General features: G+C 43.4%; 1 protein-coding gene across 4 annotated transcripts in view; it reads left to right on the plus strand.

The window, feature by feature from the left end:
* The window catches only part of YTHDC2 (YTH N6-methyladenosine RNA binding protein C2), a 291,475-nt gene that overhangs the window by 9,654 nt on the left and 256,182 nt on the right, over positions 1 to 25,639 (plus strand). For 3 of the 4 annotated variants that reach the window (XM_073624629.1, XM_073624630.1, XM_073624632.1), the window contains exons 2-4: positions 17,265 to 17,432; positions 20,339 to 20,429; positions 22,495 to 22,691. In XM_073624629.1, the coding sequence (XP_073480730.1) occupies positions 17,270 to 17,432; positions 20,339 to 20,429; positions 22,495 to 22,691 (451 nt within the window). In that variant the 5' untranslated portion in view covers positions 17,265 to 17,269. Of the gene's footprint in view, positions 1 to 17,261; positions 17,433 to 20,338; positions 20,430 to 22,494; positions 22,692 to 25,639 lie in introns of all 4 variants that reach the window. The other variant, XM_073624631.1, reaches the window with a different exon arrangement.

The raw sequence follows: 25,639 nt of genomic DNA on the forward strand, positions 1-25,639 counted from the left end.
TTTTGCTTTTTTATCTTATTTTTAAACTGTTCCTTTCATTTTTTTTTTTTTAATCATTTTTATTGTTATCTCAGGGAATGTAAATATCCCCTATGATAGCAATAGGTAGTGACAGGTACTCTTTTTTGAAAAAATTGGGGTCTATTAGACCCTAGATCTCTCCTCTGCCCTCAAAGCATCCGACGACACCAAGATCGGTGTGATAAAATGCTATGCTTTCCCAATTTCCCAATGGCGCTGTTTACATCCGGCGAAATCTAAGTCATGAAATGCTCGTAGCTTCCGGTTTCTTAGGCCATAGAGATGTTTGGAGCCACTCTGGTCTCTGATCAGCTCTATGGTCAGCTGGCTGAATCACCAGCTGCATTCTCAGGTTCCCTGTTGAGACAGGAGAGCCAGAGAAAAACACGGAAGGTGGGGGGGGGGGCATTCCCTCCCACTGCTTGTAAAAGCAGTCTAGAGACTAATTAGCCGCTAGGATTGCTTTTACATGAAAGCTGACCGCTGGCTGAAAAGAATGATACCAAGATATAACCACTCAAAGTCGTGAATGGCGTACCTGAAGACAAAAAAATGGTTAACAATAAAACACAGTAAACGGTAAAGTATAAAAAATGACATACCTGAAAAGCAAACATGATAAAACATAATAACAATAAAACATTGCAGAATAGAATACAGTAAAAGAGAGCAGAATAGAGAGAGAATAGAGAGAGAGAGAACAATAAAACGATAACTATTTTTTAAAATTTTATATATTTTTTTACACTTTTTTTTGTAACTAACTTTTATAACTGTAACTGGTTCCAGGTTCGGGTCTCTCAAAATGCGATGGCATCTTGGAGACCCTATGAAAGTGTGCCTAGTCTGTGCAATGCTGTACCCTACGTTAATACTCTACTAGTGAATGGTAGCGTTCAAAACATTCACCAATGCAAATACCAGGATTATCAGGACAGGAGGGACAATAATAGCAGGTGTCATGCCTATATCCACGCTTGCTGCAGACACAACATCTTTTTTGGGGGGGTTCGCTGGGTAGGGGTACCCGGGAGGACATAAAGAAAATGCCTCTCATGCAGCCGACTGCATTTGGTTGGGGATGTGAATGGGGGAATTACGGGCGCTGCAGAAGTGGTGGTTCCCAATTAGGATTGGCGAATGCAGCAGGAAGGGCATTATGGGCACGACGGGCCTGTTTGTCTTCTTCTTGGTGGCAGCGGGACACTACTTGTGCTTGCCACCTCACCAGCTTGAACTGCACTTATGGGACTCGCCACGTCACCAAGTGTTACTGCAGGGATCAGGCCTGACTCTGCGAACGCTGCAGTTACGCGTTTAGTGTTTTGTAAGTGTCAGTGATCGATCGATACTGCACTTGGGTGGGCTGGGCCGGGCGGAGGGGCAAAACGCAGGTGTTAGCAGGTATCTGGGCTGATCCCGCTAACACTGCGTTTTTGGGAACCCTAAACTGCTGGGGACGCTAGTATAGATCTGATCGGATCAGATATTGATCCGTTCAGATACTATACCACTAAGGGAGGCGTATGCTGCGTGCGTGGGTGTTAGCGGTACTGGCGCTAACCTGACACTGCCTGTGGCGACGCATATCACCGCCGGGCGATCAGGGGGCTAAACTTTTATTCGCTAATAAACGGCGGGTGCCCTGACACTATAAAAAATAAACGAACTAACCAGCGTCACCCGTAACGGTTATACGGTGATTAGCGGTGAAAGGGTTAACTAGGGGGCAATCAAGGGGTTAAAACCTTTATTCGGTAGTATATGGGGGTCCCTGATGCTATAAAACACTGACGGTGAACCTAAATATTTACCTCCCTAACTAGCGTCACCAGCGACACTAATACAGCGATCAGAAAAATGATCGCTTAGTGACACTGGCGACAGGGTGATCAAGGGGTTAAAACTTTATTAGGGGGGGTTAGTGGGGTACCCTAGACCTAAAGGGGGCTAACCCTAACTGCCCTAACACACTAACTGTCACAAACTGACACCATGCAGTAATCAGAAAAAAAAAAAACTGCTTGGTGTCAGTGTGACGGGGGGGGGGTGATCGGGGGTGTTTTGTGTGCCTGGCATGTTCTACTGTGATGTGTGTGTGTGTGTGTGTGTGTGTTTTCACTCACATTACAGTCTTCTCTCCTCGGCACGGAAACTGCCGAGCCGAGGAGAGATGACATCATTTCCTTTGCTGCTGTTTACCATACAGCAGCATAGGAATGATTTCATTGGCCGACGACGATCGCGAGGGGGGGGCCATGAATGGATTGCCTCCCTCTCACCTCCGATCGCCGCTGGACAAAAGCCGCCCGCCTCGGGCACCGGGGGGGGGTCCGATAGGACCCCCCCGCCCGCGGGAAGCAGGTCACGTACGGGTACGTGATTCTGCCTGCCCATGCCATTCTGCCGATGTATATCGTCGTGAGGCGGTCGCCAAGTGGTTAAAGGATGAATTGGAAAGGAAAAGGCAGTCTGTGGGATCCTTCTGACCCCCAGGGAAGAAACGGAGGATGTAGCGGCCTCAGCAGAGGGCATTTTACATGTGGAATGCACTAGTTCAATATAATACTGGACCTGCTTCTTGAGTGCCTGAGAGGAAGAAGCTCTCTCCTCTTCCTCTGAATCCTCAGACTGCTCTTGATCCCTATCTCTCCTCATTGTCAGAAGATTCATCTAAAAGAGAAAGTGCAGCAGAGGGAGGGGATCTACCCCCTTTTTCTGCTATCTTTTAAAGAAGCTGAAATAAAATTCATAATTCTTCCCTCAAAACACTCCAATGTAGCCCTAAGGGAATCCTCTGTGACATACGCTGGGGCTGTAACATTAGGAGGAGAGGCTGCAAAACCTGACAGGGGCACTGACTCATCCTGTGAGGCTGGCTCCAGTCATGCGGGGGGGGGGGGGTGGTAATCTGCAGGCATCTTTAGGACCCATAGACACAGGCGGTGACTTTCTTGTGCCTTTGTTACCTCCCCCCCGAGACCCTCTTACGAGGAGACAGTCCCAAGCTACAAAGCAGAGGTACTAGTACAAATGCAATCACTGTTGTGCTAAAAGTCTCACAATATACATATATGCTTAATACTGCACAACCTGATGCCGAGTAGGTGTCTTAGGTTAGCCTGGATCCGACCACTTAGGATGCTCATTGCCCACACGCTGTGTCCATCTGTTTACAGACCTCTGAACACTCTGGGCATTTAAATTAGCCACCTGGCGTCTACACACCTGCAGTGGAGGAAGTGAGCGGATTGGACACCAGCTTCACTGAGTGTGTATCTGAAAAGCACGCAAGTTTGCTCCTTACTCCCTCTAGTGGTGGAAATCGGGTAAGACATGCAACTACTCATTGAAGAAAATCCATTATATATATATTATATAGGATTAACTGCTCTTACCTGTCCCCGCTGCAGGAACTGCTGAGAACAGACAGTTTCCAGCCTTCACCCATCACGGCGGGTAGCGCTGTGCCAACCTTCAGGGTTTTTTGGGTTCCTACTCAGAGAAACCTCTTACCTGGACCTGTAAAAGACTCTGCCAGAAACTTTCGTGCCACTGTTTTAATAGTACACCAAGCCTGGTTTTCTCAGAGCCCAGTCTTCCAAAGAGAGACTTACAGGCAAAACCTTGCTTCTTCGGATGACGAGGCCCGGGTACCATACCATCTTGGGAGTCAAAATATCGGCCAGAGATATGGATCCGGTCAGCATAGCCCTTTAAGCCCCCGCAGGGACCTAACTGGAGCTTTCTTCACAGCACGTTTTACGTGACCAACCACCTTAGACACTGGTGAAAAAACTGAGGTCCTCCCCGTATGGGAGGGGTTATATAGGGGAGGAATTCTCCTTAATTGGGGTTAACCAGTGTCCAATCACCGATGGTGCCTATCTAACCCACTAGGTAATGAATACTCTGTGTCCCGTGATGTATGATCAAGAAAAGCACCCAGTGTGAAAGTAGCTTTAGTGTATGTAAATGATCACCTTGTAAAACAACCCATTCAGTTTAAAATAGAAATGAAAGGCAAAACATTTTTGTGTGTAATATAATCACTGCAAAGCCCAACTCTGGGCAAATGTTTGCTTTTCTTATTTTTTGCAGGCACAGCCCTACTGCATGAGTTAACTGCTCGTTTTGTTTAGGGGTGAACACAGCCTATACTCACCCGATCCCTCAATCCTCCAGAAAATTGGGCTCTCCCTTTCCTGATGTCTTCATGTTCAATGCTGTTATATGGGCGTGCAGATGTCAGAAACAGTCCACCGCACAAGACCGCAGGGAGGGCAGGAGCCGAAGGAACCAGTCTTGCGCTGGATGGATCGGAGGATTAGGCCAGTATGTTTCAGCTCTCGGTACCCCTAAGCCAAAACAAGTTAACCCATGCAGTGTTAACTGCAGTTCAGCTTTAAGCAAGTAAAAAGCATGTTACAAGATAACCAGCAATCTTAAAATAATTTGTTTAAGTTATGTTATGCTCATTTGGCGGCAAAAGTGGAAATACACCTTAACCACCTCAATAATATGGCACTTTCACCCTCTTCCTGCCCAGGCCAATTTTCAGCTTTCAGTGCTGTCGTGCTTTGACCCATATGAAATTTTTATATATTTTTTTTTTCACACAAATAGAGCTTTCTTTTTGTGGTATTTTAGAGCTTAAGGACCGCCCCATGTACGTATACTGCAGCAGGGCTGTCCTTAAGCGCAAAACCAGGTACCTGTAAGTGATTTCTTTTCTTGGCTCTGGGGCACATGCTCCGCCGGAGCCCTGCTTCCGCTGTGACTGAACACAGCGGGAACCAATACCTATGTAAACAAGGCAGACCACCGTTCTGTGAGGGAGGAAAATGGAGATCTTGTGTTTTTCCCAAGCAGAAACATGGAACTCTGTTTTCCTCCAGTCACAGCTTTCCCCAAACAGTTGGAAAGCTGTCCCTAGGAGCACACTTGACCCTTTGATCGCCCCTGATGTTAACCCCTTCCCTGCCAGTGTCACTTATACAGTGACAGTGCATTTTTTCTTTAGCACTGATCACTGTATTTGTGTCGCTGGTCCCCAGAAAGTGTCACTTAGTGGTACTTAGTAAGAGGCATAGTGGGTTTTTTTAAGTTATTTTTTTCCACAATTTTTTGGAAAATTAAGACATTAAGTATTTTTTGTTTTTTTTTCCTTTTCACATAAATGTCATATTAACACATTATTTCTCACAGACGGCACAGGCATTCTTGAAACTACACCACAAAAAAAATCTGCTACTCTTCCTGAGAATGGGGATACCATATGTGTGAGACTTTTTCACAGCCTGGCCACATAGAGAGGCGCAACATCAAGGAGCTCCTTCAGGCATTATCCACTTTAGGACCTGGCCTTCTTCTGATGCTTTTTGTTTACAAGTAAATATCTGTATTTTTGCTAGAAAATTACTTAGAACCCCCTTTTTGTAGCAGAGGCCCTAGAGAACAAAATGGTGGGTTTTGAAAATTTTTATGTCACCTGGTATTTGCGCAGCAGTTTTTCTTAAGCAAATTTATATACTAACGCATAAATACATTTTAATGGATTTCAATGCACACACAGACAAAATAATAAACCCAAGTTTTTGGTAAAATATGGTGTTGCATCGGGTAAATAGATATCATACATGTCATGCTTTAAAATTGCGTGCGTGAATTGGTGCCAAACTTCAGTATTTAACCAATTAAAGTGGAGTTCCACCCACTTTTAAAACTCTTCAGCATCCCTCACTAAACTGTGCACTGTAAATGATTTGAATATTTTTAAATTTTTTTTCTCAGCACATACTGTATATCTGCTGTATTCATTTTTCCACTTCCTCCTCCCTGGCCGTGGCCCGTTGCATCATTACCTGTTTGCAATGCCTTCTGCTGTTGCTATGGAAACCTGACCTGAAACCTATTACACTGCTTGTGCTGCACTGAGCATGTGCGAGATCTGCAAGGATGAGATCCAGGAAGAAATAGTCTAACTTCAGATGCCCACACTTAAGATGGCCACGGCCTGCTGTAAGTTTATAAAATAACAAACTACTGCTATAAACTAACAAAACAGACCTTAGTTTACAGACTAACTTTACTAGAATACATTAAGCTTGTGTATTATAGGGGTATTTTTATTTAAAAAGTATAACTTCGGCCGGAACACCACTTTAAGAACCAAGCCTCTTTTTGAGATTTGTTGTTTACAAGTTTTTTTTTTGCTAGAAAATTATTTAGAACCCCCAAACATTATACTTTTTTTTTTTTTTTTTCTAACACCTTAGAGAATAAAATGGCTGTCGTTGCAATACTTTGTCACACCGTATTTGCGCAGCGGTCTTACAAGCGCACTTTTTTTGGAAAAAAATGCACTTTTTTGAATTAAAAAATAAGACAACAGTAAAGCCCATTTTTTATATATTGTGAAAGATAATGTTAGGCCGAGTAAATTGATACCCAACATGTCATGCTTTAAAATTGCACCTGCTCGTGGAATGGCAACAAACTTTTTTACCCTTAAAAATCTCCATAGGCGACGTTTAAAAAAAATTCTACAGGTGCGCTACTCTTATGTGTTCGCTTCTGCACGTGAGCTTGGTGGGACGGGGCGCATTTAAAAAGTTTTTTTTCCTTATTTATTTTACCCTTTTTATTAAATGTGTCACTTTTATTCCTATTACAAGGAATGTAAATATCCCTTGTAATAGAAAAAAAGCATGACAGGACCTCTTAAATATGAGATCTGGGGTCAAAAAGACCTCAGATCTCATATTTACACTAAAATGTAATAAAAAGATGGCCCTTTAAGAGCTATGGGCAGAAGTGACGTTTTGACGTTGCTTCCGCCCTGCATTGTTATGGAGACGGGTGGGGGCCATCTTTCCCTCACTCGTCTCCATACCCAGCAAGGAACAACATCCGACGCTGCTAACGGCTCCGGTAGGCGGCGGAGGGTAACGGAGCGCGGCAGGAGTGGGGCGTGCCCACTGCCGCCGCCGATAAAAGTAATCTTGCGGAGAATCCACCACAGAGAACACTATTATCTGAAACCGGACTGCTGGGTGAAAAAGAGGATACCGGGGTTATGGCAGCTAGCTAGCTGCTGCTGCCATAACAACGATATTCCTCTTCAAACTTAGGATGTATATCGGCGTGCGGCGGTCCGGAAGTGGTTAAAACTCTCCATAGGCAATGCTTTTTAAGCCTTTATTGGTTACCAGATTAGAGCTACACAGGAGGTCTGGTGCTAGAATTATAGTTCTTGCTCTGACGTTTGTGGCGATGCCTCACGTGTGGTGTGATCACCTTTACCTATGCGTACGGGACCAACGTGTGCGTTAGCCTTTGCACGGGGGGTTGGGGACGCTTTACATTTTTTTTTTTTTTTTTATTTATTGGTGGGATACTGGTACACTAACAGATGTTTTTGTGAACATGTAAACTATGACATATGTTGATCGTCCACCAGCAAACACTGACTGATGTTGCAATGGAACACTATTGCAGATGTTTTTGTGCACTGGTACAGATGTTGATGGGACACATACACTGTGACAGATGTTTAGTGCACATCTTGTACTAAGGTTTATGGGGCACTGACAGATGTTTTGTGCACTGGTACATATGTTCATGGGACAGTGGTGCTTGGTGCACTGTGTGGGGATGGCTGCAGTTTGTGTGATCTCTGACAGTTCTCTGTGTAAAATCATTCCTTACACACAAAGCTGTCAGCACAGGCTGCAAAACAATCTCCTTTAGAGCTACCGTCAACTATGTAGTGCAAGAGCCTGCCTGATTGGATACAGAGTGATTGGCTAGATGGTGTGTCCTCCTATTTATATAGTTTTTGTAAATCTAAAGAAGATTGTACAGAGATTTAAGGATCAAAGTGTATAGTGTATGGCCACCTTTTTATACACCTAAAATCAACTAGATGTGCTTTTGGTGCCATTACTTGTTAATGGCACACTAGACACAGAAGCAAACACTCATTTTGCAACGTGAAAAAACAAGTGAAACGCAGCAAAATGCACAGTAAAATATGTGCAACCCACCAGAATATCCCATGAGCTACTTTGCTACGTGTAGCGCAGCCCATTGAAATCAACAGGCTGCCCTATGGGTGTCAAGGGAAAAACGCGCCAAAAGACGTGCGCTCCCACTACACTAAGTGTGAAAGGGGCCTGAAAGTGAAATTGCTTTGTTTACACGAGCAGTGAGGCCCCATTCACATCTGTGCTTTTCTGAAACGCATGGCAAACAACACAGAATATTTGTGCTTTGCCTTGTGTTTCAGAAATGTTCTGCACATGCCCCCAAAAAAGCATGGTATAAAACACGCCATGCTCCTCTCTAAAAAAAAAAAAAAAAAAAAAAAAAAAAAAGTCCTGGAGCTTCTTTGGGGCGATTGTTGTGTGTAGGGCAGCCCATTCAAGTAAATGAGTGAAATCGTTCAAAAACAAATGCAGGAATGTGAGTTTCTGTTATATAGAGATGAGAACAAGCTTGACAGCTGAAAGTTTCCATTCACTCTCTCCTATGTACTTGTATAAAGCTGGGTATACACTATACAATCTCTGTATAATTTCTTTTAGATTTACCAAAACTATGGAATAGTGGGACCCACCCATATATTCATTCACTCTGTATCCAATCAGGCGGGCCCTTGCACTACATTAGGGGTGTCCAACCCTTGGCCCCAGGGAGTTTAGCATGTGGCCCGGGCCCATCTGGACAGACGCTGGGGATGTTATGCAAACATAGCAGCTGCCACAGCTTACATTGACAAGGCAGGCAAATGCACATGTGGCGGGATACCTGGACGCCGTGTAAACCTAGTTGATGGGTGCAGGTCGTGTGTGCTAATGAGGGCAGCTGGTAAACTGCTTTCTGTGTCTTACTGGTTCTCACATCCCAAAGCTTCTTATAGAACACAACAAGGGCTAAGGTAAGGCCTTGTTCTGAAAATCAAAGAAAGCTTGTATTTTTCTGCAACTGGGGTACATAATTTGGTATATTGGTACATAGGGTAGCTGTATTTTAGGAAAAAAAAAGTCAACTTAATCTTTATCCACTTTCTGACCTCTCTATAGCAGTTTTACTGCTACAGGACAGCAGCTGTGTGTCGGATGCACTTCTGATTATTCACAGCAGAAGCCAATCTGCGGGTGCCAGGCACTCAATGTTTGCCGGCACCCGCCGACTGTCGGGCAGAGACTCAGATAGGAGCTCTGCCTATGTAAACAAGGCAGGGTTCCATTCTGACAGGGGTGAAGGGATGGATTCTGTGTTCCTGCAAAGCAGAGAATTAAATTCATCACTTCCCTTAGTAAAAGCAGCACACATAGTACACAAAAACACTGGATAGGCACACAGTTAACCCTTTGTTTTCCCCTAGATGTTTAACCCCTTCCCAGTCAGTGTCATTAGTACAGTGCATATTTTTAGCACTGATCACTTTATTAGTGTCACTGGTTCCTGCAAAGTGTCTGATTGTCTGCCGCAATATCGGAGTCTTGCTATAAGTCGCTGATCGCTGCCATTACTATTATAAAAGAAATAAATAAAAATTCCATAAATATATCCCATAGTTTGTAGACGGAATAACGTTCACACAAACCAATCAATATACGCTTATTGGGATTTTTTTTACCAAAAAGATGTATCAGAATACATATTGGCCTAAATTTATTATTATTAATTTTTTTTTTCAATTTATTTATTGGATACGTTTTATAGCAGAAAGTAGAAAATATTTTTATGTATTAAATTTTTTTTTCAAAATGGTCGGTCTTTTTTTGTTTATAGTGTAAAAAATAAAAAAAGGAGAGATGATCAAATACCACCAAAAGAAAGCTTTATTTGTGGGAAAAAAATGACATCAATCTCATTTGGGTAAAGCGTTGCATGACCGTACAATTGTCAGTTAAAATAACGAAGTGCCATATCACCAAAAATGGGCTGGTCAGGAAGGGGGGTAAATCTTCCGGAGGTCAAGTGGTTAAAGTGACACTTAACTATATCCTTGTTTTCCAAAAAATATTCCATACACATCCACTAATTATTGGCCCCATAATCTGTTTTTCATTAAATTGTCTTGTGTGTTTTTCTGCCTCCTTTTAAAGTCCTCCGTGAGCTCCCGAACCTCTCCTTTTCCCCCCTCACTAACCTTTGTTTGGAATGAGCAATGCACGTTATTGGTGGTCAAATTTCAAAGCTCACAGTCAATCTTGGGAGCAATCTTGGGTGGCTACGAGGATGAGTTCAGGTGCATGAGTTATCCTGCTAGGAAGCTGTCAGTGCAGATAGCCAATCATAAGCAGCAGAGACAAGCCCCACAGCCGCACATATACGTGCCCCTTGTATGGAGGTGGGGAATGCCTTAGCTGCTTATGATTGGCTGTCTGCGGTGACCGCTTCTTGACGTTGAGCTCATTCCTAATGAAAAAAATACATTTGGAGGAGGCTAATAAAAGGTACTTTTTTGAGGTACTGATATATACTTGAAAGTTATTTTTTAAAACCAGTATTTAGTGTCGCTTAATTATAAATGATCTGTAGATTTTCACATGGGTGCTCTGAAGTAATGCTGGCCGTATGTTGATTGAACTTCAGCCAGTTCAGCAGGGAGCAGCTGAATTTTAATAAGGGTGTGACCAACCCCGTTCAACAGAAAATTTTCCCTTATCAGCTGCAGCCACTGATCAGTGTATTCCAACAGCAGCCGGTGCTTCCTCCATCCATCTTGTTCAGCCCAAAAAAAAAACAAAACCAAAAACTGACCATGTATGGCCTGTTTAAAGCTTTTCTCCATGTTTTAGTGACATTTAAATGGTTTATTTCACTAAAAGCTGCAGTGGCTGTGAGCGCTGTGTGAAATGTATGCAGTCTCAGCTACATACAGTATACAGCACTGTCTTCTATCAGTGGAACAGGATCTTTGAATCAAATAGGACTGAGTGCTCAGCCATTTACAGGGAGCTTTGTATTTTTTTAATTAATACAAAGGTTCCTCTTGATTGGCTGAGGCAGAGAGGTGGGCAGACGATGTCGTTATCTTTTCCACCCAGCCAATCAGAGGACGTACTGTATTCATTCATAGCATACAAAGCTCCCTGTGAATGGCCGAGAAGTGCTCAGCCTGACTTGATTTTGTTCTGGGTGAAGCATAGCAAGTCTTTGTCCCGCCTCCGGTCCACAGTGCTCTACTGTACGTAACTGAGACTATCAGTGCCCATCAGTACAGTCCCATCAGTGCAGCTTATCAGTGCCCATCAATACAGTCCCATCAGTGCAGCCTATTGAATAGGATAAAAAGTGCCCAAGAGGTAAACGAATCGTACCTGGCTGTCCTGGTGGTTCCCCTCTTCCTCCTCTCTCCAATCATAAACACACAGAGCCCGGGTGGGAGCCGGGAGGAAGTTGCGATAGATGCCATGGAGGAGGGTATGCGGAGCCCCCATCATTTGCTTTAAGTGCGGCCAGTCATCAGCCACTTATGGGGTGCCAGTCCGTGCCCTCTCTCCCCGGTCAAGTCGCCACCAGACAATGGCACCCCTACAGGCTATAGTAAGCCGCCCACCGCCGGCTGTAGCTGGGGACAGTTTGTGCGCGGGAGCTAGGACTCGGGAGAGGGGGTTTTGTGCGGGCATATCGCCCCCCCCCCCCGAAAAGTGCTGCCCTGGGCCTTGGCCAAGAAACAGCACTGACTGCACCCCCAACCACTACTTGCTTCGGCACCCCCCTCCAAAACTGTTTCCCTCTGCACCCCCTGACCGCAGCTCGCCTCTGCACCCCCCATCCTTCTGCAAATCACATCTGCACCCCCTGTCTGCAATTCACCTATGCACGCCCCCCCCTTCCTTGACCGCAGCTTACTTCATCACACTCCCCCCCCCCCCCCTTTTACAGCTCACCTCTGCACCCCTGGCCACAACTCGCCTTTGCACCTTTTTCTACAGCTGATCTTTGCAACCCCCCAACATCTAAGCTTTGCATCTCTTTAACTTAGCTCCTTTATTCTGCACCTTTTTAATGACCTCCTGTATCTCCTCATCTTTGCATAAGCCCCCCTCCAACCCCCTTCTTTCTGGCTTTACCCACACAGTGTACAGCACTTGTGGCTGCACCTCTTTCCATTTGCCAGTGGCAGCCGCGGGATCATCAGGCGCGGGGGTCGCCATCCGGACACCTCAAGCTCAACATGTAATGCCCCACCTCCTGCCCATGAACACACAGCATCGGGCAATTGTCTCTCCATTGTTTCAGTGCAGCAGCTGGGAGATGCTGTGGAAGCCAGCGGGAGAGATGCCCTCCGGGCTGTCACTTGTAAGCACAGAACTGAGACTTCTGTGTTTACTAGTAACTGTAGACAGCGGTGAGCACACCTGCGCTGAGCCTAGATGTCACGGAGGAGGGTAGACGGAGCCTCCGTCAGTTGCTTAGACTGCGGCCAGTCAACGGCCGCTTATGGGGCGCCAGTCCCTGCCCTCCCTCCCCGGCAGAAAACACCACCGCTACAATAAGCCGCCTGCTGGGGGCTGTAGCCAGGACTTGGGAGAGGGGGGCTTTTTTCGTGTGGGGATGCCGCCCCCCACAAAGTGCCAGCCTGGGCCTTGTCAGCCTAGGCTAAGAAACAGCACTGATTTAATCGTTTGTCCAAACTACGGCCCTCCAGCTGTTGCGGAACTACACTTCCCATGAGGCATTGTAAAACTCTGACATTCACAGACATGACTAGGCATGATGGGAGTTGTAGTTCCTTAACAACTGGAGGGCCATAGTTTGGACACCACTAAGGCTATACAACAAATTGTAATCAAGTACGCATTTTGGTTTTTGGATTGGGCCATTCCTTCCTGGGATTTCAACGAAGGTGGTGTTGTGGATTGAAGAAAGCATGAAGATGTCTCTTTTGTCCTTCCACTTCATAGCCAATATTTCCTCATCCCACAAACTCTGACTCCCCTCTTTTTAGTTTCGTATTAACCAGACTTTGAGTGAAGCCCTTCCTAGTAGCTATCATGGTGCTGCATGCTAGAGTTTTCTTCCAGTGAAGTTTGCAGAAAATGGGCAAACTGGTTGGTATAGTAGTTATCAACATAGAGATGATAACCTTTCTCAAGGAGTGGGAATATAAGGTCCCAAAGGACTTTTCCGCTTGAATCAATGTAGTCTGGGCGTTCAGGGCGATGCAGCTGGGTGTCCTTTCCACGTGAAGGCATAGGTGTACTCGCAGCTCTGTCACATAACTTGTAACGCTTCAACCCATATCGGCCCTTTTTGCTGGGTTTGAATTGCTTGATACCCAGCCTGCCAGTAAAGTGGACAAGCGAATCATCCACACAGATATTTTTGTCCGGGATAAATAATTGGGCAAATTTCTCTGATAAGAAGTGATCGAATTTTATACAATTTATCATATGCTGGGTCATTTCAGGAAGGGCACTGGGTGTTATCGTTGTAAAGGAGGAACCACATAATCATCAAATATCTTCTTCTAGGCATTACTGTGATGAGTAGATTGGCATGGGGTGGGTGGACCAGTATGAACATAACTCATAACACAGAAAAAAGCTGCTGTAAAAACATGCTTTTAGTAGCTTTTTGCATTGACGTTAATGCGCGTTTAGCCACGCTAGCTTTTAGCAGCGTTTCTCTTCCTCTATTCAAAATCAATGGTTCGCTATGAGAACCCATTGATTTGAATAGAAGTCATATCCAAGTCTGATCATCATGAGGATCTTGAAGGGGGATCCCTCGACAAAATGAAAAAAAAAAATGTCATGGGGTCCCCCCCAAAATCCATACTAGACCCTTATCCGAGCATGCTGCCCGGCAGGTCAGGAAAGGGGAGAGACGAGCGAGTGCAACAACCCCCCCCCCCTCCTGGACCAAACCAGGCCACACGCCTTATACTTTATAATGAGGCAGGTTGGCTCGGCTGCGCAAATTGCCATACCGGTACGGCGGTCCCTTTAATGGCTATAGCAGACGTATCGCCGGGGCCGATGCACGTGGTGGGCGATCACTCCACAGAGAGGCAGAACAGGGATCGGTTAATGTAAACCGTTCTGTCAGGGGAGTAGAGAGAGATCGTCGGTTCCTAGTGATCAGGAACAGCAATCTCTCAATCTCTCTCTCTCTCTCTCTCTCTCTCTCTCTCTCCCCCCCTCTCCCCCTCCCCCTCCCTCTCCCTCTCCCTCCCTCTCTCCTCTCAGTCGGTCCCCTCACAGTTAGAAACGCCTCCCTAGGGAACACTTAACCCCTTGATCGCCCCCTACCAGCCCTTCCCTGCCATTGTCATTTATACAGTGGTCAGTGGCTATTTTTTAGCTCTGATTACTGTAACAATGTCACCGGTCCCAAAAAAGTGTCAAGGGTCCGATCTGTCCGCCGCAGTGTCGCAGTCCCGCTAAAAATAGCTGATCACCGCCATTACTAGTAAGAAAAAAATGAATAATAAAAATGCTGAATATATATCCCCTATTTTGTAGGTGCTATAACTTTTGCGCAAACCAATCAATATACCCTCATTGGGATTTTTTTTACCAAAAATGTGTAGAAGAATACCTATTTGCCTAAACTGATGAAGAAAACTTGTGTTTTATTTATTTTTTGGGATATTTATTATAGCAAAAAGTAAAAAATATTGTTTTTTTTTTCTTCAAAATTGTCGGTCTTTTTTTGTTTATAGCACAAAAAATAAAAACCGCAGAGGTGATCAAATACCACCAAAAGAAAGCTCTATTTCTGGGAAAAAAAGTGGGCTTCTTAAAGGTGGCTTCCAGATTCTGATAAGCCGCCCGGCTGCAGACCCCCACAACCACCGGCCAGGGCTGTGGGGAAAAGGTCCTTGTCCCCATCATCATAGGGACAAGGTGCTTTGGGATGGGGGAGCGGAGAGCCCCCCTGCCCCAAAGAACCCACCCCCCATGTTGAGGGTGTGTGGCCTTGTATGGTTCAGGAGGGGGCGCTCGCTCGGTTCCCCTCCCTCTTTCCTGACCTGCATGCTCAGATAAGGGTCTGGCGTAGATTTTTTTCCATTTTTGTGTGGGGTTCCCTTCCCAGATCAAGTTTCATGATCCGACTTGGATGCAAAAAAAAAAAAAAAGTCTGACGCAGCTTAAAGTGTCACTAAATCTAGTAATATGAAAATAGTTCATCTGCCGCCCCCCCCCCTGCAGTGCCCACAGCTTACATATCTTCTTTTTACATTAAAATACTGCCACTATATACCTTTTTGGGTGATCTGCATACCACGGTCACGTGATAATCTGCAGGGTCTGCCTGAGTGCTGAGAGTTCCACTATGTCCTCATGCTGTTTTGGGTGGCGGATCCTCAATTAATCAAGATGTGACATCCCACCCACTGTGTTCTTTTTTTAGTCACTGGACATGAAGGCGGAGGGGGGGACTGGGCTGTCATTTAGGATCTGTATACACACCCAAATGTGTGATGTTATACCATGTGACCTGAAAGGCTCAGCTCAACAAGGAACTGTTCTCTACAGCAATAGAAACCAAACTGAGTGTGTGCAGCTTTACTATCCTCACTGTGTCTTATCTGGCCTTGCCAAGAGAGACCCTGCAGGAGGGGAGGATCTGTCTATACAGGATCAAAGAGCCTTTTTACACAATGCAGAGGATTAACCCCTTAAGTTCCACAGTGAGTATTACAAGCATACTATTCTGCTCATACAGACTGATGTTGTGGGTTTAGTAACACTTTACATTTTATTTGGGTGGCTGGAGCTCCTCTTTAAAGTGATTGCAAGTTTAGTAACACTTTAACGCTGTTTCCAGCGTTAAGCCGCTTTTAGCAGCGTCAGACATTTTTACATCTGTAACGCAAGTCCTCAGAACGCGCTGGCCCTGTTTTCTTTTTTTTTTTTTGCAGCTCAAAAACGCCTATGCCACTTACAGCTCCTAAAAGCCTGTGTGTGCATGGGGCCATAGAATAACAAGGAGAGGCGTTTTTAAGCTGCAAAAAAAAAAAAACTGATGCTGCTAAAAACAGCTGTAAAAACGACCTGTGTGCAAGAGGCCTTAATGCTTTCCATTCATAGGGGTGGGAATTATATGAAGTTGGATTGTTGCCTATAAATTGGGCATAGAGGTTGCACTGGGCCACAATTGAATGTAATAAGTCATCTGTGAATATTAAATGAAAAAAATCTATGCGTGCAAAATTTTTCCCATTTCACCTGGACACCTGGCTGCCCAATAAAAGGGGGGATGCTAGCTGCTCCTGTATTAGGGGCAAGCCATAGAGGGTTTTGAAAGGCATATGGTAAACTGGTATGGGTCCTAACCCTGTGGGGCCTGACCTTTCTTGCAGAGGTACTCTATTTCTGGTAGAATCCAGTACGCTACTGGTGGATGCCAGTGTGGTACTTGTAGTAGCCTGCTCCTTGCCAGAACGCTTTAGTTTGGTGGGCACACCATCCTCCTCCTCTGACTCTGTTAGTGTCCCACTGCTTAACACTGGTTCGTAATCAGAATCCGAAGCAGAATCCAAAACGGAGAGCTCCCTGTTGCTCTCGTCGGCCGCATTTAGAATTTGGTATGCCTCCTCACTTGGTGATGATGAGGCTGCGCTGAAGCAGCTGCCCAGACATGCACTGCACAGATGGGGCTGCACTGATCAGGCGGCACTGTGTGATACTGATGGGCACTGTGTGATACTGATGACATTGTTGGGCACTATGTGTCCCTGTACACACATAGCACACTCCCCTGTTTTTGCAGGTAAAATAGGTGTATGTATTTTTTTTTTTTTTTTTCTCAGCAGCCTTCAGAGTATTACATCCACGATCAGTAGGTCACAGTATGCAGTGTAAGCAGGAAAAAATCAACGTATAGTTTTCTCAAACATGACTGCAAAAGTGGAAATGTGTTAAGGCCTCAAACTCAAAAAAATGCTTTGCCTATATACTTAGGAGTGTATTTTATTTGCTTGGCTGTGATCTATCATGCAGTTAAATAGAATTATTGACTTTTGCTAATTTTATATTTCTGTCCTACCAGAATGTTTTCTCTTCAAGATTTACTCAGACATTTTTGCTCCTGTATCTATAAACTCTTGAAAGTTATAACACAAAACTGTTTTCTAGGTGGATATCAAGACTGACCCCCATGGATTTTTAGAGATTCATGATCCATTATTTTTTCACCTTCCTATTCATGTTACTCAGAATTTCTTTATAAAAGTCATATATTATTTATTTTTCTTTCTTATCATTAAGCAGTAAACATGTCAAGACATAACAGCATGTCACCAAGCCCCGGCACACCACTATACCCAGGTGCTTCTAAGCATGGCAAAGCAAAGGGACTCAAAGACATTCGAATTGATGAAGAAGTGAAAATTGCTGTCAATATTGCACTGGAAAGGTTTCGTTATAGTGATCAGGAAGGTAGGTTAAAAAAAAAATACAAATTATGTCTTAGTGGTGAAGTACAAGCTGTTTTATGTTACCTGCCAAAAAAAAAAAAAAATATATCTATATCTAGATATATATCTATATATATATATATATATATATATATATATATATATCTTAAGAATAGCCACCCCCCCCCCCCTTTTCAAGAGATCAAAAGTAATTGGACAATTTAATTGCTTTTAAATTGGATGTGGGGAAACCTACATCTAATTCGCATAAGTGTGAACCCAGCCACACTGTCCTAGAAAACCTTTACTCCAACTCCTGACTGCCCTGAAAACCCTCAGCTAAATCTTTGAACTGTCCTAGAAACCCTTGGCTCTATCCCTGGCCTGCCCTCAAAACCCTTGGCTCCATCTCCGGATTGCCCAGGAAGCACTTGGCGGCACCTCTTGACTGTCCAGGAAACACTTGGCTTCAGCTCCAGACTGCCCAGGCTACCCTCCTTCTTTTTTTTTTTTGCCATTGTGTTAAAGGGATTTCCTCATTGAGGATCTTCTCCCATTTAATCATATATGAATGTTTGCCTCGTTCTTCTAAGGAAGATGCATTCAAATCTTATATATACCCGATACGAGGCCCTTCTGTGAAGTACCTGCCAAAATTATAGTTTCAAATGGAGATGGGGGGGAGAATTGTAGCTCAGGAGCTATTGTGAGTGCATAGTGTCGGATTTGCAGGTATTCATAGAATAATTTCCGGGATGTCCAAGGGTGTGACATCTGGTAGGTGAGGCTATCTGGCACTTTAGGGTTACAGATAAAAGAGGTCAGAAGTGATTTATCTGATGACAGTCCGTGAGATTTAGCTAGTGTACGCCACGTCCGTCTCAGTTGGGACATAGGACCTAGCAGGCGATCAGGGGCTACATCCGCATTTGCACTCCATAGTAAATTATTCGGGTGTATAGGGGCTAGCCATATTTTTTCAATTTCTGTCCACCTATTGTATGATTTGTGGGTAAACCATGAAGCAACTGCTCGCAACTGAGCTGCTTGATAGTATTTGATAATGTTGGGGAATGTTAAACCCCCCTCATTACGTAACGCCATCAGCACCGAACTCGGTATGCTGTGTCTTTTGTAATTCAAGACATAATGGAGTAGGTCAGACTGGAGTTTTTTCAGATGTTTGTATGGAACTGGGATGGGCAACGTTTGAAAGAGATACAGGAGCTTCGGGAGTATGGTCATTTTTATTTAAGCCATTCATCCTAGCAGGGAAATATGATGTTTTTTCCATTGAAGGAGGGAGGATCTAATGGAGTGAAAAAGGGGGGGGGGGGAGTTTTCTTGGTATAAAGTGTTAAATTTTGAGGTTATGTGGATTCCCAGATACTTCAGAGCGGTCGATTTCCAAGTGTAAGGTAAGTTTTTAAAAGTGTGACCTCTGCTTCAGGGCATTAATAGGTAGTGCTTCCAACTTTGATGCCTTAATTTTATAACCCGAAAGAGAACGGAAGCGATCTAATTCTGCATGTAATATTGGGAGGGTAGTATGGGGTTGGGTCAATGTGAGAATAATGTCGTCGGCAAAGAGGGAGATTTTAAACTCCTTACCCCTAACCGATATTCCCCGTATGTCTGGATTATTCCTAATAGATGCAGCTAGGGGTTCGACACAAAGTGCAAATAGCAAGGGTGAGAGTAGACACCCTTGTCTGGTACCATTTGCAACAGAAATAGATGTAGAAAGCGCGAAGGGGGTTCTAACATGAGAGGAGGGGTTGGAGTAGAGGTGTCTAATTGCTTGTAAAAAAGGGCCCTGGAATCCCATATATCGTAGTGTGGCGAACAGGAAAGGCCACCCCAAGCGGTCAAAAGCTTTCTCTGCATCCAAGCTTAGTAGCAAGGATGCCAGGTTTTCCCTGTTCGCCACCTCCACTAAGCCTGTAACATTTCTGGTATTGTTGCCTGCTTGTCGAAGTGGGACAAACCCCACTTGATCTGTATGAACCAGTGAAGGCAGAATCATATTAAGGCGATTGGATAGCAATTTGGTGAAAATGTTAAGGTCCGAATTCAGTAGGGCGATGGGTCTATAATTAGCGCATAAGGAAGGATCCTTGTCCGGTTTAGGAATTAGAGTGATAAAGGAACGCTGCATGTCTGGAGGTACGGGAGTGTCGTGGAGGAAAGCATTAAATAGTTTGCGTATATGCCGGAGTAGTATGGGAAGAAATGTCTTATAATATTCATAAGGTAATCCGTCTGGGCCTGGGGCCTTGTGAGATGGTAGGGACTTAATAGTCAATTCTATTTCTTCGTCAGTGACCTGCGCATTTAATGACAAGCGGTCAGATGATGTTAGATGAGGGATTCCGCTACGTTCTAAATATTCTTGCATATTTTGAGATAATTCTGTTGTGGGAGGATTACTGGGTATGTTCGGGTTATTGTAGAGATCTTTGTAGAAGTCTGCAAAGGTGTGGGCTATCTCTATAGGGTGAGATAACAATTGTCCTGATTTATTTTTAATCTGATGTGGTGTTTGCATGTGGGACTTTTCACGTAATTTATTAGCTAGAAGGGTATGTGCTTTGGCTACCCTCCTTTTAACTCCTGTACGGTCAACCCTTGGCATCAGCTCCCCACTACCCTGGCAACCCCCGTCTTCAAATCTGTAATGTCTTGGTATAGTGTGAAATTGAACATCTAGGAAACAGAAGTTTTGCTTGTTGTTCTCTTACCTGAACTGGGCTGGCATTCCACGTGATATAGGGGAGAAGATTGGCACAGACCTATGTTTTGTAAGGATGTTGAATACTGAATTGGTTTATCTGCTCTGCTGTTAGATGTATTTAATTAAAACACATGTTTTAATTAGATTAGTTTCTTCTTTAAACATGTATTTGTGTTTTCATTATCTTGTTGAAGAAATGGAGTTCCCGTCTTCCTTGACCAGCACCGAGAGAGCATTTGTCCATCGTCTAGCCCAGTCACTTGGGCTAATATCAAAGAGTAGAGGGTAAGTTATTGTGACAATTTGCCATAGTAAATCGTCAGCTCTGCAGAACACCTTTAGACCAACCTAAAAATGTACAGATATGTGTTCTTCATCCAGCTGAAACACTCTAAAGTACTACTTTGTTCTTCATGATCGCTTTTGTTCGCCATTACACTTTACTGCCACCATCCTGCATTTTTTTGACTCAATACATCAAGTGTCAAGCACCTTCTGTTAACATGTAGTTCTACAGCTGCATGTTTGAGCTCTGACAGACTCTGTGCATACTTAAAGTGTTTGTAAACCTCTGAAATGAAAAATGAACAGAGCATATCCTTCTATAGTGTGTACTATCCTTAATGTAAAGCACCAAGCGTGATTACTCTCATCTTTCTTCGGTCTCTCTCAGAATGTTATTGACAGCCTCAGCTGTGTGTGATTTCCTATGCGACTATGTAGAGGGGTGTGTCCTTTTACCTTCACTCAGATCACATATTACAATCCGATCCCTGCTCTATACTGTGCAGTGTGTAATGTCAGATCCCCTGCCTGTAGGAGCTGAGAAAAAGTCTTTGATCTGTGTGTTTTGAAAACTGTAGAAAGGAGAGAGCTGTAGATAAACCAATATAACTTATGTAGGAGGATTTGTGGGTATCACCTGAGGCTAGTCACCTCAATGATTTATATGTAAGGTTCTACAACCACTTTAAAGTATAACTCCACATTTGATTGAACTTTAAATAGCTGGTTGGTCCAAGCGCACTATTTTCTTCACAAACAGGTGTGCTTGCTGTCAGCGCTGTATGAACTGTATACAGCATCAGCTACATATGGTATACAGTGCTGTGTTTCAGCAGTAGAACGGAGATTTCCCATCCCGCTTCTGGAACAAAATCAAGTCTTCTGATTGGCTAAGGTGGAGGGGCAGGCGGATTTGACATGATGCTCTCCACCGCCAATCAAAGGAAGCCTTGTATTCACTGAGATATATAAAGCTTCCTCTGAATGACCGAGTAGATTTCAACCTGACTTGATTTTGTTTGTGGAGCAGGATGAGAAGTCCCTGCACTGCTGTTGGGAAAACAGCCCTGTATAATGTATGTAGCTGATGCTACATACAATTTATACACGGCTGACAGCAAGGGCACTTGTTAGTGAAGCAAATAGTTTGGACCAATTTGATCCAAACCAACTATTAAAAGTTCAATAAAACCTGAAGTTAGGCTTTAAAGTGGTATCTAACCACAAAACACTATAGCATATTGCTGCTTACCAATTCTTAAAGGTTGTGGCTACATTAGTTTTCAGGCTTTTTCTTTTATTTTTGCTTGTTGATCCGGACAGTAAATCTGGTATCCTTCAAGCTCCTCTAATAGACAAAGCTGTCAGGCAAAAGTGGCAGTTAGAGGGTTGTGACCAACCACTTAACACTGCTGGCTTGTATTAGCTCTCAACCAAACTGTGACCCATCAAATAGCTGCTGTCCTAGCTGATCACATTGGCAGCACCATGGCAACTGCAGATCAAACAGAAGTTAGGAGGGCAGCTTTCTTGGTTGTAAAGGATGAGAGGGTTTAGTTCCACTTTAAAATGTGTTAGCAGGGATTCCGCTTTAATTTGTTAGTCAAGAAGACCATCTAACTCTGCTAGTGCATCAAACACTACCCTCTCCCCAGGTTGACAATGCTGAAGTTGTCTCTGTTGCTCCTCCAGTGGAGTGGAGACATTCAAAAACGGGAAGTGTGTCACTGGCTAGATCACCAGGTGAAAGTAAAGAAAATAAGACTAAAAAAGAATACTAATGTAACTACCACATACAGGATTGGTAAGCTGCAATGTATAACCTTTTTGGTTTTAGGTATAACACCACTTTAATTTACTCACAAATCTAAAATAATTGTTACAGCTTATTTGTGTCTAGAGTGTAATGCTTTTTATGTTTATCAGTACCATGGATTGACTGTTTATGTTGGAATAATGTCAAGTTGTATATTTTTAGCCTATCTCTCTCATCACCGTATTGTAATATTTTTTGAGTGGCATTGCAGCATTACTTTTTGGCTTATTATATCATGTTTCTTTGTAGGAAAGGTGCTAATAGGTACTTAACAATAAGAAAGAAGGATGGGAGTGACACCATCGGCTCCCTCATGACATGCTGTCTGACTCCCAACACTAAGCAAGCCATGAGGGGCCTTGTCCAGCGTTTTTCCATCACGAACAAGGAAAAGTCAGAACTACTTCCAAAGACAGAGCGGAGCAATGTTTTTGCAATAGAAGCTGGTACGTTACTTATCTCAACATTGTTTAGACATAGGACATGTTTTTTGAATTTCACATGCACTATTAATCATAATTTTACATTCTAGTATCATCTGTCAAGTGATTCCTTTGATTCCTTTCAGAATTTTTTTTTCTTTTAGCGTAAAGCTGTTTGAATTAACCAATTCACCTCCGGAAGAATTTACCCCTTTCCTGACAGGGCCATTTTTTGCGATACGGCACTGCGTTGCTTTAACTGACCATTGCACGGTCGTGCGACGTTGCACAGCGTTGATGTTCTTTTTTTTTTCCCACAAATAGCGCTTTCTTTTGGTGGTATTTGATCACCTCTGCGGTTTTTATTTTTTCTGCTATAAACAAAAAAAGAGCGACAATTTTGAAAAAAACATTATTTTTTACTTTTTGCTATAATAAATATCCCAAATTCTTTTTTGAAAAAACTAATTTTCTTTATCGTACATCACGGGACACAAAGCAGCTATAGAATTTACTATCTGGGTTATACGCCACCTATAGGTGAATGGACACTGGCACCCAAAAAACAGGAAGTCCCCGCTCTATATAACCCCTCCTATACAGGAAGTACCTCAGTTTTTTCACCGGTGTCTGTAAGTTGGTGGTCACTGATGTGATACATGTGCTCTTGGAGCATATTTGGAGGTCTGAACAGTTGTATTAAGAATCGTGGACTTCAGTCGGATCCATTCGAAAAAGCTGTCAGCCAAAATGGATGGCACCCAAGCCTCATTGGAAGGAGAGAAGATTCCTCGAGGTTTGCCTGTAATGCAGCCTTTCAGCGCTGGACCCTGCGTAATGGAACCCTGTGCAGTGTTTGATCTGACCAGGGTGCTATACAGGTCCAGGGGAGTGGACCCCAGATTAAAGGGGGACCCAGTCGCTGAAGGTCTCTTATGACAAAGCTCGCCGTGATGGTTGAAGATTGTACTCCTGTTATGTTCAGAGTCCTGCAGCGGGAATGGCAAGTCTGCATTTGTTTGCAGTTTCCTCCCGGTGGCCACTATGAGCAGTGTGTTGTTTAATCATGCTGTGTGCTCTTACTCATGTGGGCTGCTGTTTCTCCTCCAGCCACTAGAGGGCACAGGCTCGCTCAATATGGCCTATATTTATATAGGCAGGAAGGGTGGCCATGCTATGTGGTAACAGGTTCAGTAGGCCTCTGGAGACATAGCAGCATCCCATGGATACTAACAAAGTGTGAGTACTTACTATGGGAGAACTGTGTGACAGACAAGTCATGATTATATGCTGCATATTTACTGCTTATCCGGGGTGACTGTACAACTGTAAGTTGATACACCCCTGGATGGTTAGCAGTGTTGACTGCTTTTTAGGCAGGTGCAGCGTAGTATACATCCTTGCAAACTTGTTGCTTAAATGCATGTTTAAATATACACGTTTGGAAAAACATGAGCATAGGCTCGTTTTAAGGAGTTGTATCTCCAGTATAGTGCATATGTGCTTGGCTAAATCCTGCAGGACTAGTATGGGGCCAACTGCAGTTAAGCAGGTTCTTGCTTTCAAACTAGGTGAAATGCATGGTTGCTAGAACGCACGGTTGCTAAAACGCACGGTTGCTGAAGATGCACGTTTTTACATATTTACATAAATATACATGGTTATACATGTTTGCATAAAGATACATGATCATGGTTGCACAAGGATGCATGGTTATACATGATTGCATAAAGATACATGGTTATACATGATTGCATAAAGATACATGGATGCATAAAAATACATGTTTGGACATGTTTGTATAAAAAGACATGATTATTCATGATTGCATAAAGACACGTGATCACATAAAGATGCATGTTTATACATGTTTGCTTGGATATACATGGTTATACATGATCGCATAAGGCTTCATGATCACATAAAGATACATGGTTGCATAATGTTGCATGAAAGCGTGTGTATAGCACACGCTTTCATATTTTGCCTAAATACATAGTTGCATAAGCACATGCTTCCATATACGCATGCTTCCATAAATGCATATTACTTAAACACATGCTGGCATGTTTTCATTTGTACTGCATACATATGTTTATTTACATTAAGCTGTATATATATGTATGTAGTCCCAGAAAAACAAGTACATATGGGCTTATTTACCTGGGTGCTTGTTTACCTGGGGGTACATATGTGTGTGATTATTGACCTTGTACTGCATACATACATTGGGGACGGAAAGTATTCAGACCCCCTTAAATTTTTCTCTCTTTGTTATATTGCAGCCATTTGCTAAAATCATTAAAGTTAATTTTTTTCCTCATTTAATGTACACACAACACCCCACATTGACAGAAAAACACAGAATTGTTGACATTTTTGCAGATTTATTAAAAAAGAAAAACAAATATCACATGGTCCTAAGTATTCAGAGGGTAATGGGAACAATCCGTGCTAACCCCAAAACGTACAAATCCAATGATCTAAATTGTGAATGATTGTGAATAGTAAAATGTGAATAATAAAAGTGAAGGTGCTGCAACTTAAAAAAACCTGAATATGCGGTTCAATAAATATATGTATGTGATTAAGTGCGCAACCTTTGTTAAAGACATAATTGTATAAAATCAAAAAATAACTAATGAAAAAACAGCATATAATGATCAGCCTTGAGTGTCAAAACTGCAAAATAAAAATAAATATTACAATAGAAAAATCAATTCCATATATGTACTGTCCATCAGGGGGCTAAGTAGCGTCCTTAATGAATAACACCCCAAAATATATGTAAAACTTCACTAGGAACAAGTCCTTTTGTCAGAAGGAGAAGTGGCCGCTTGCCAGACTTGTAGGACCCCTATGACAGAGATCAACTAGGCTCAGGTTTATCGCATCACCCAGGCAAGGAAGGTTGATTCTAACAGCCGACAAACTCCGTTCCTTTTCAGATGTTTTAGCACACTGAGGTGTCC

The sequence above is a fragment of the Aquarana catesbeiana genome, linkage group LG01 (genome assembly GCF_042186555.1).
Source record: "Aquarana catesbeiana isolate 2022-GZ linkage group LG01, ASM4218655v1, whole genome shotgun sequence".
Taxonomy (NCBI): Eukaryota; Metazoa; Chordata; class Amphibia; order Anura; family Ranidae; genus Aquarana; species Aquarana catesbeiana.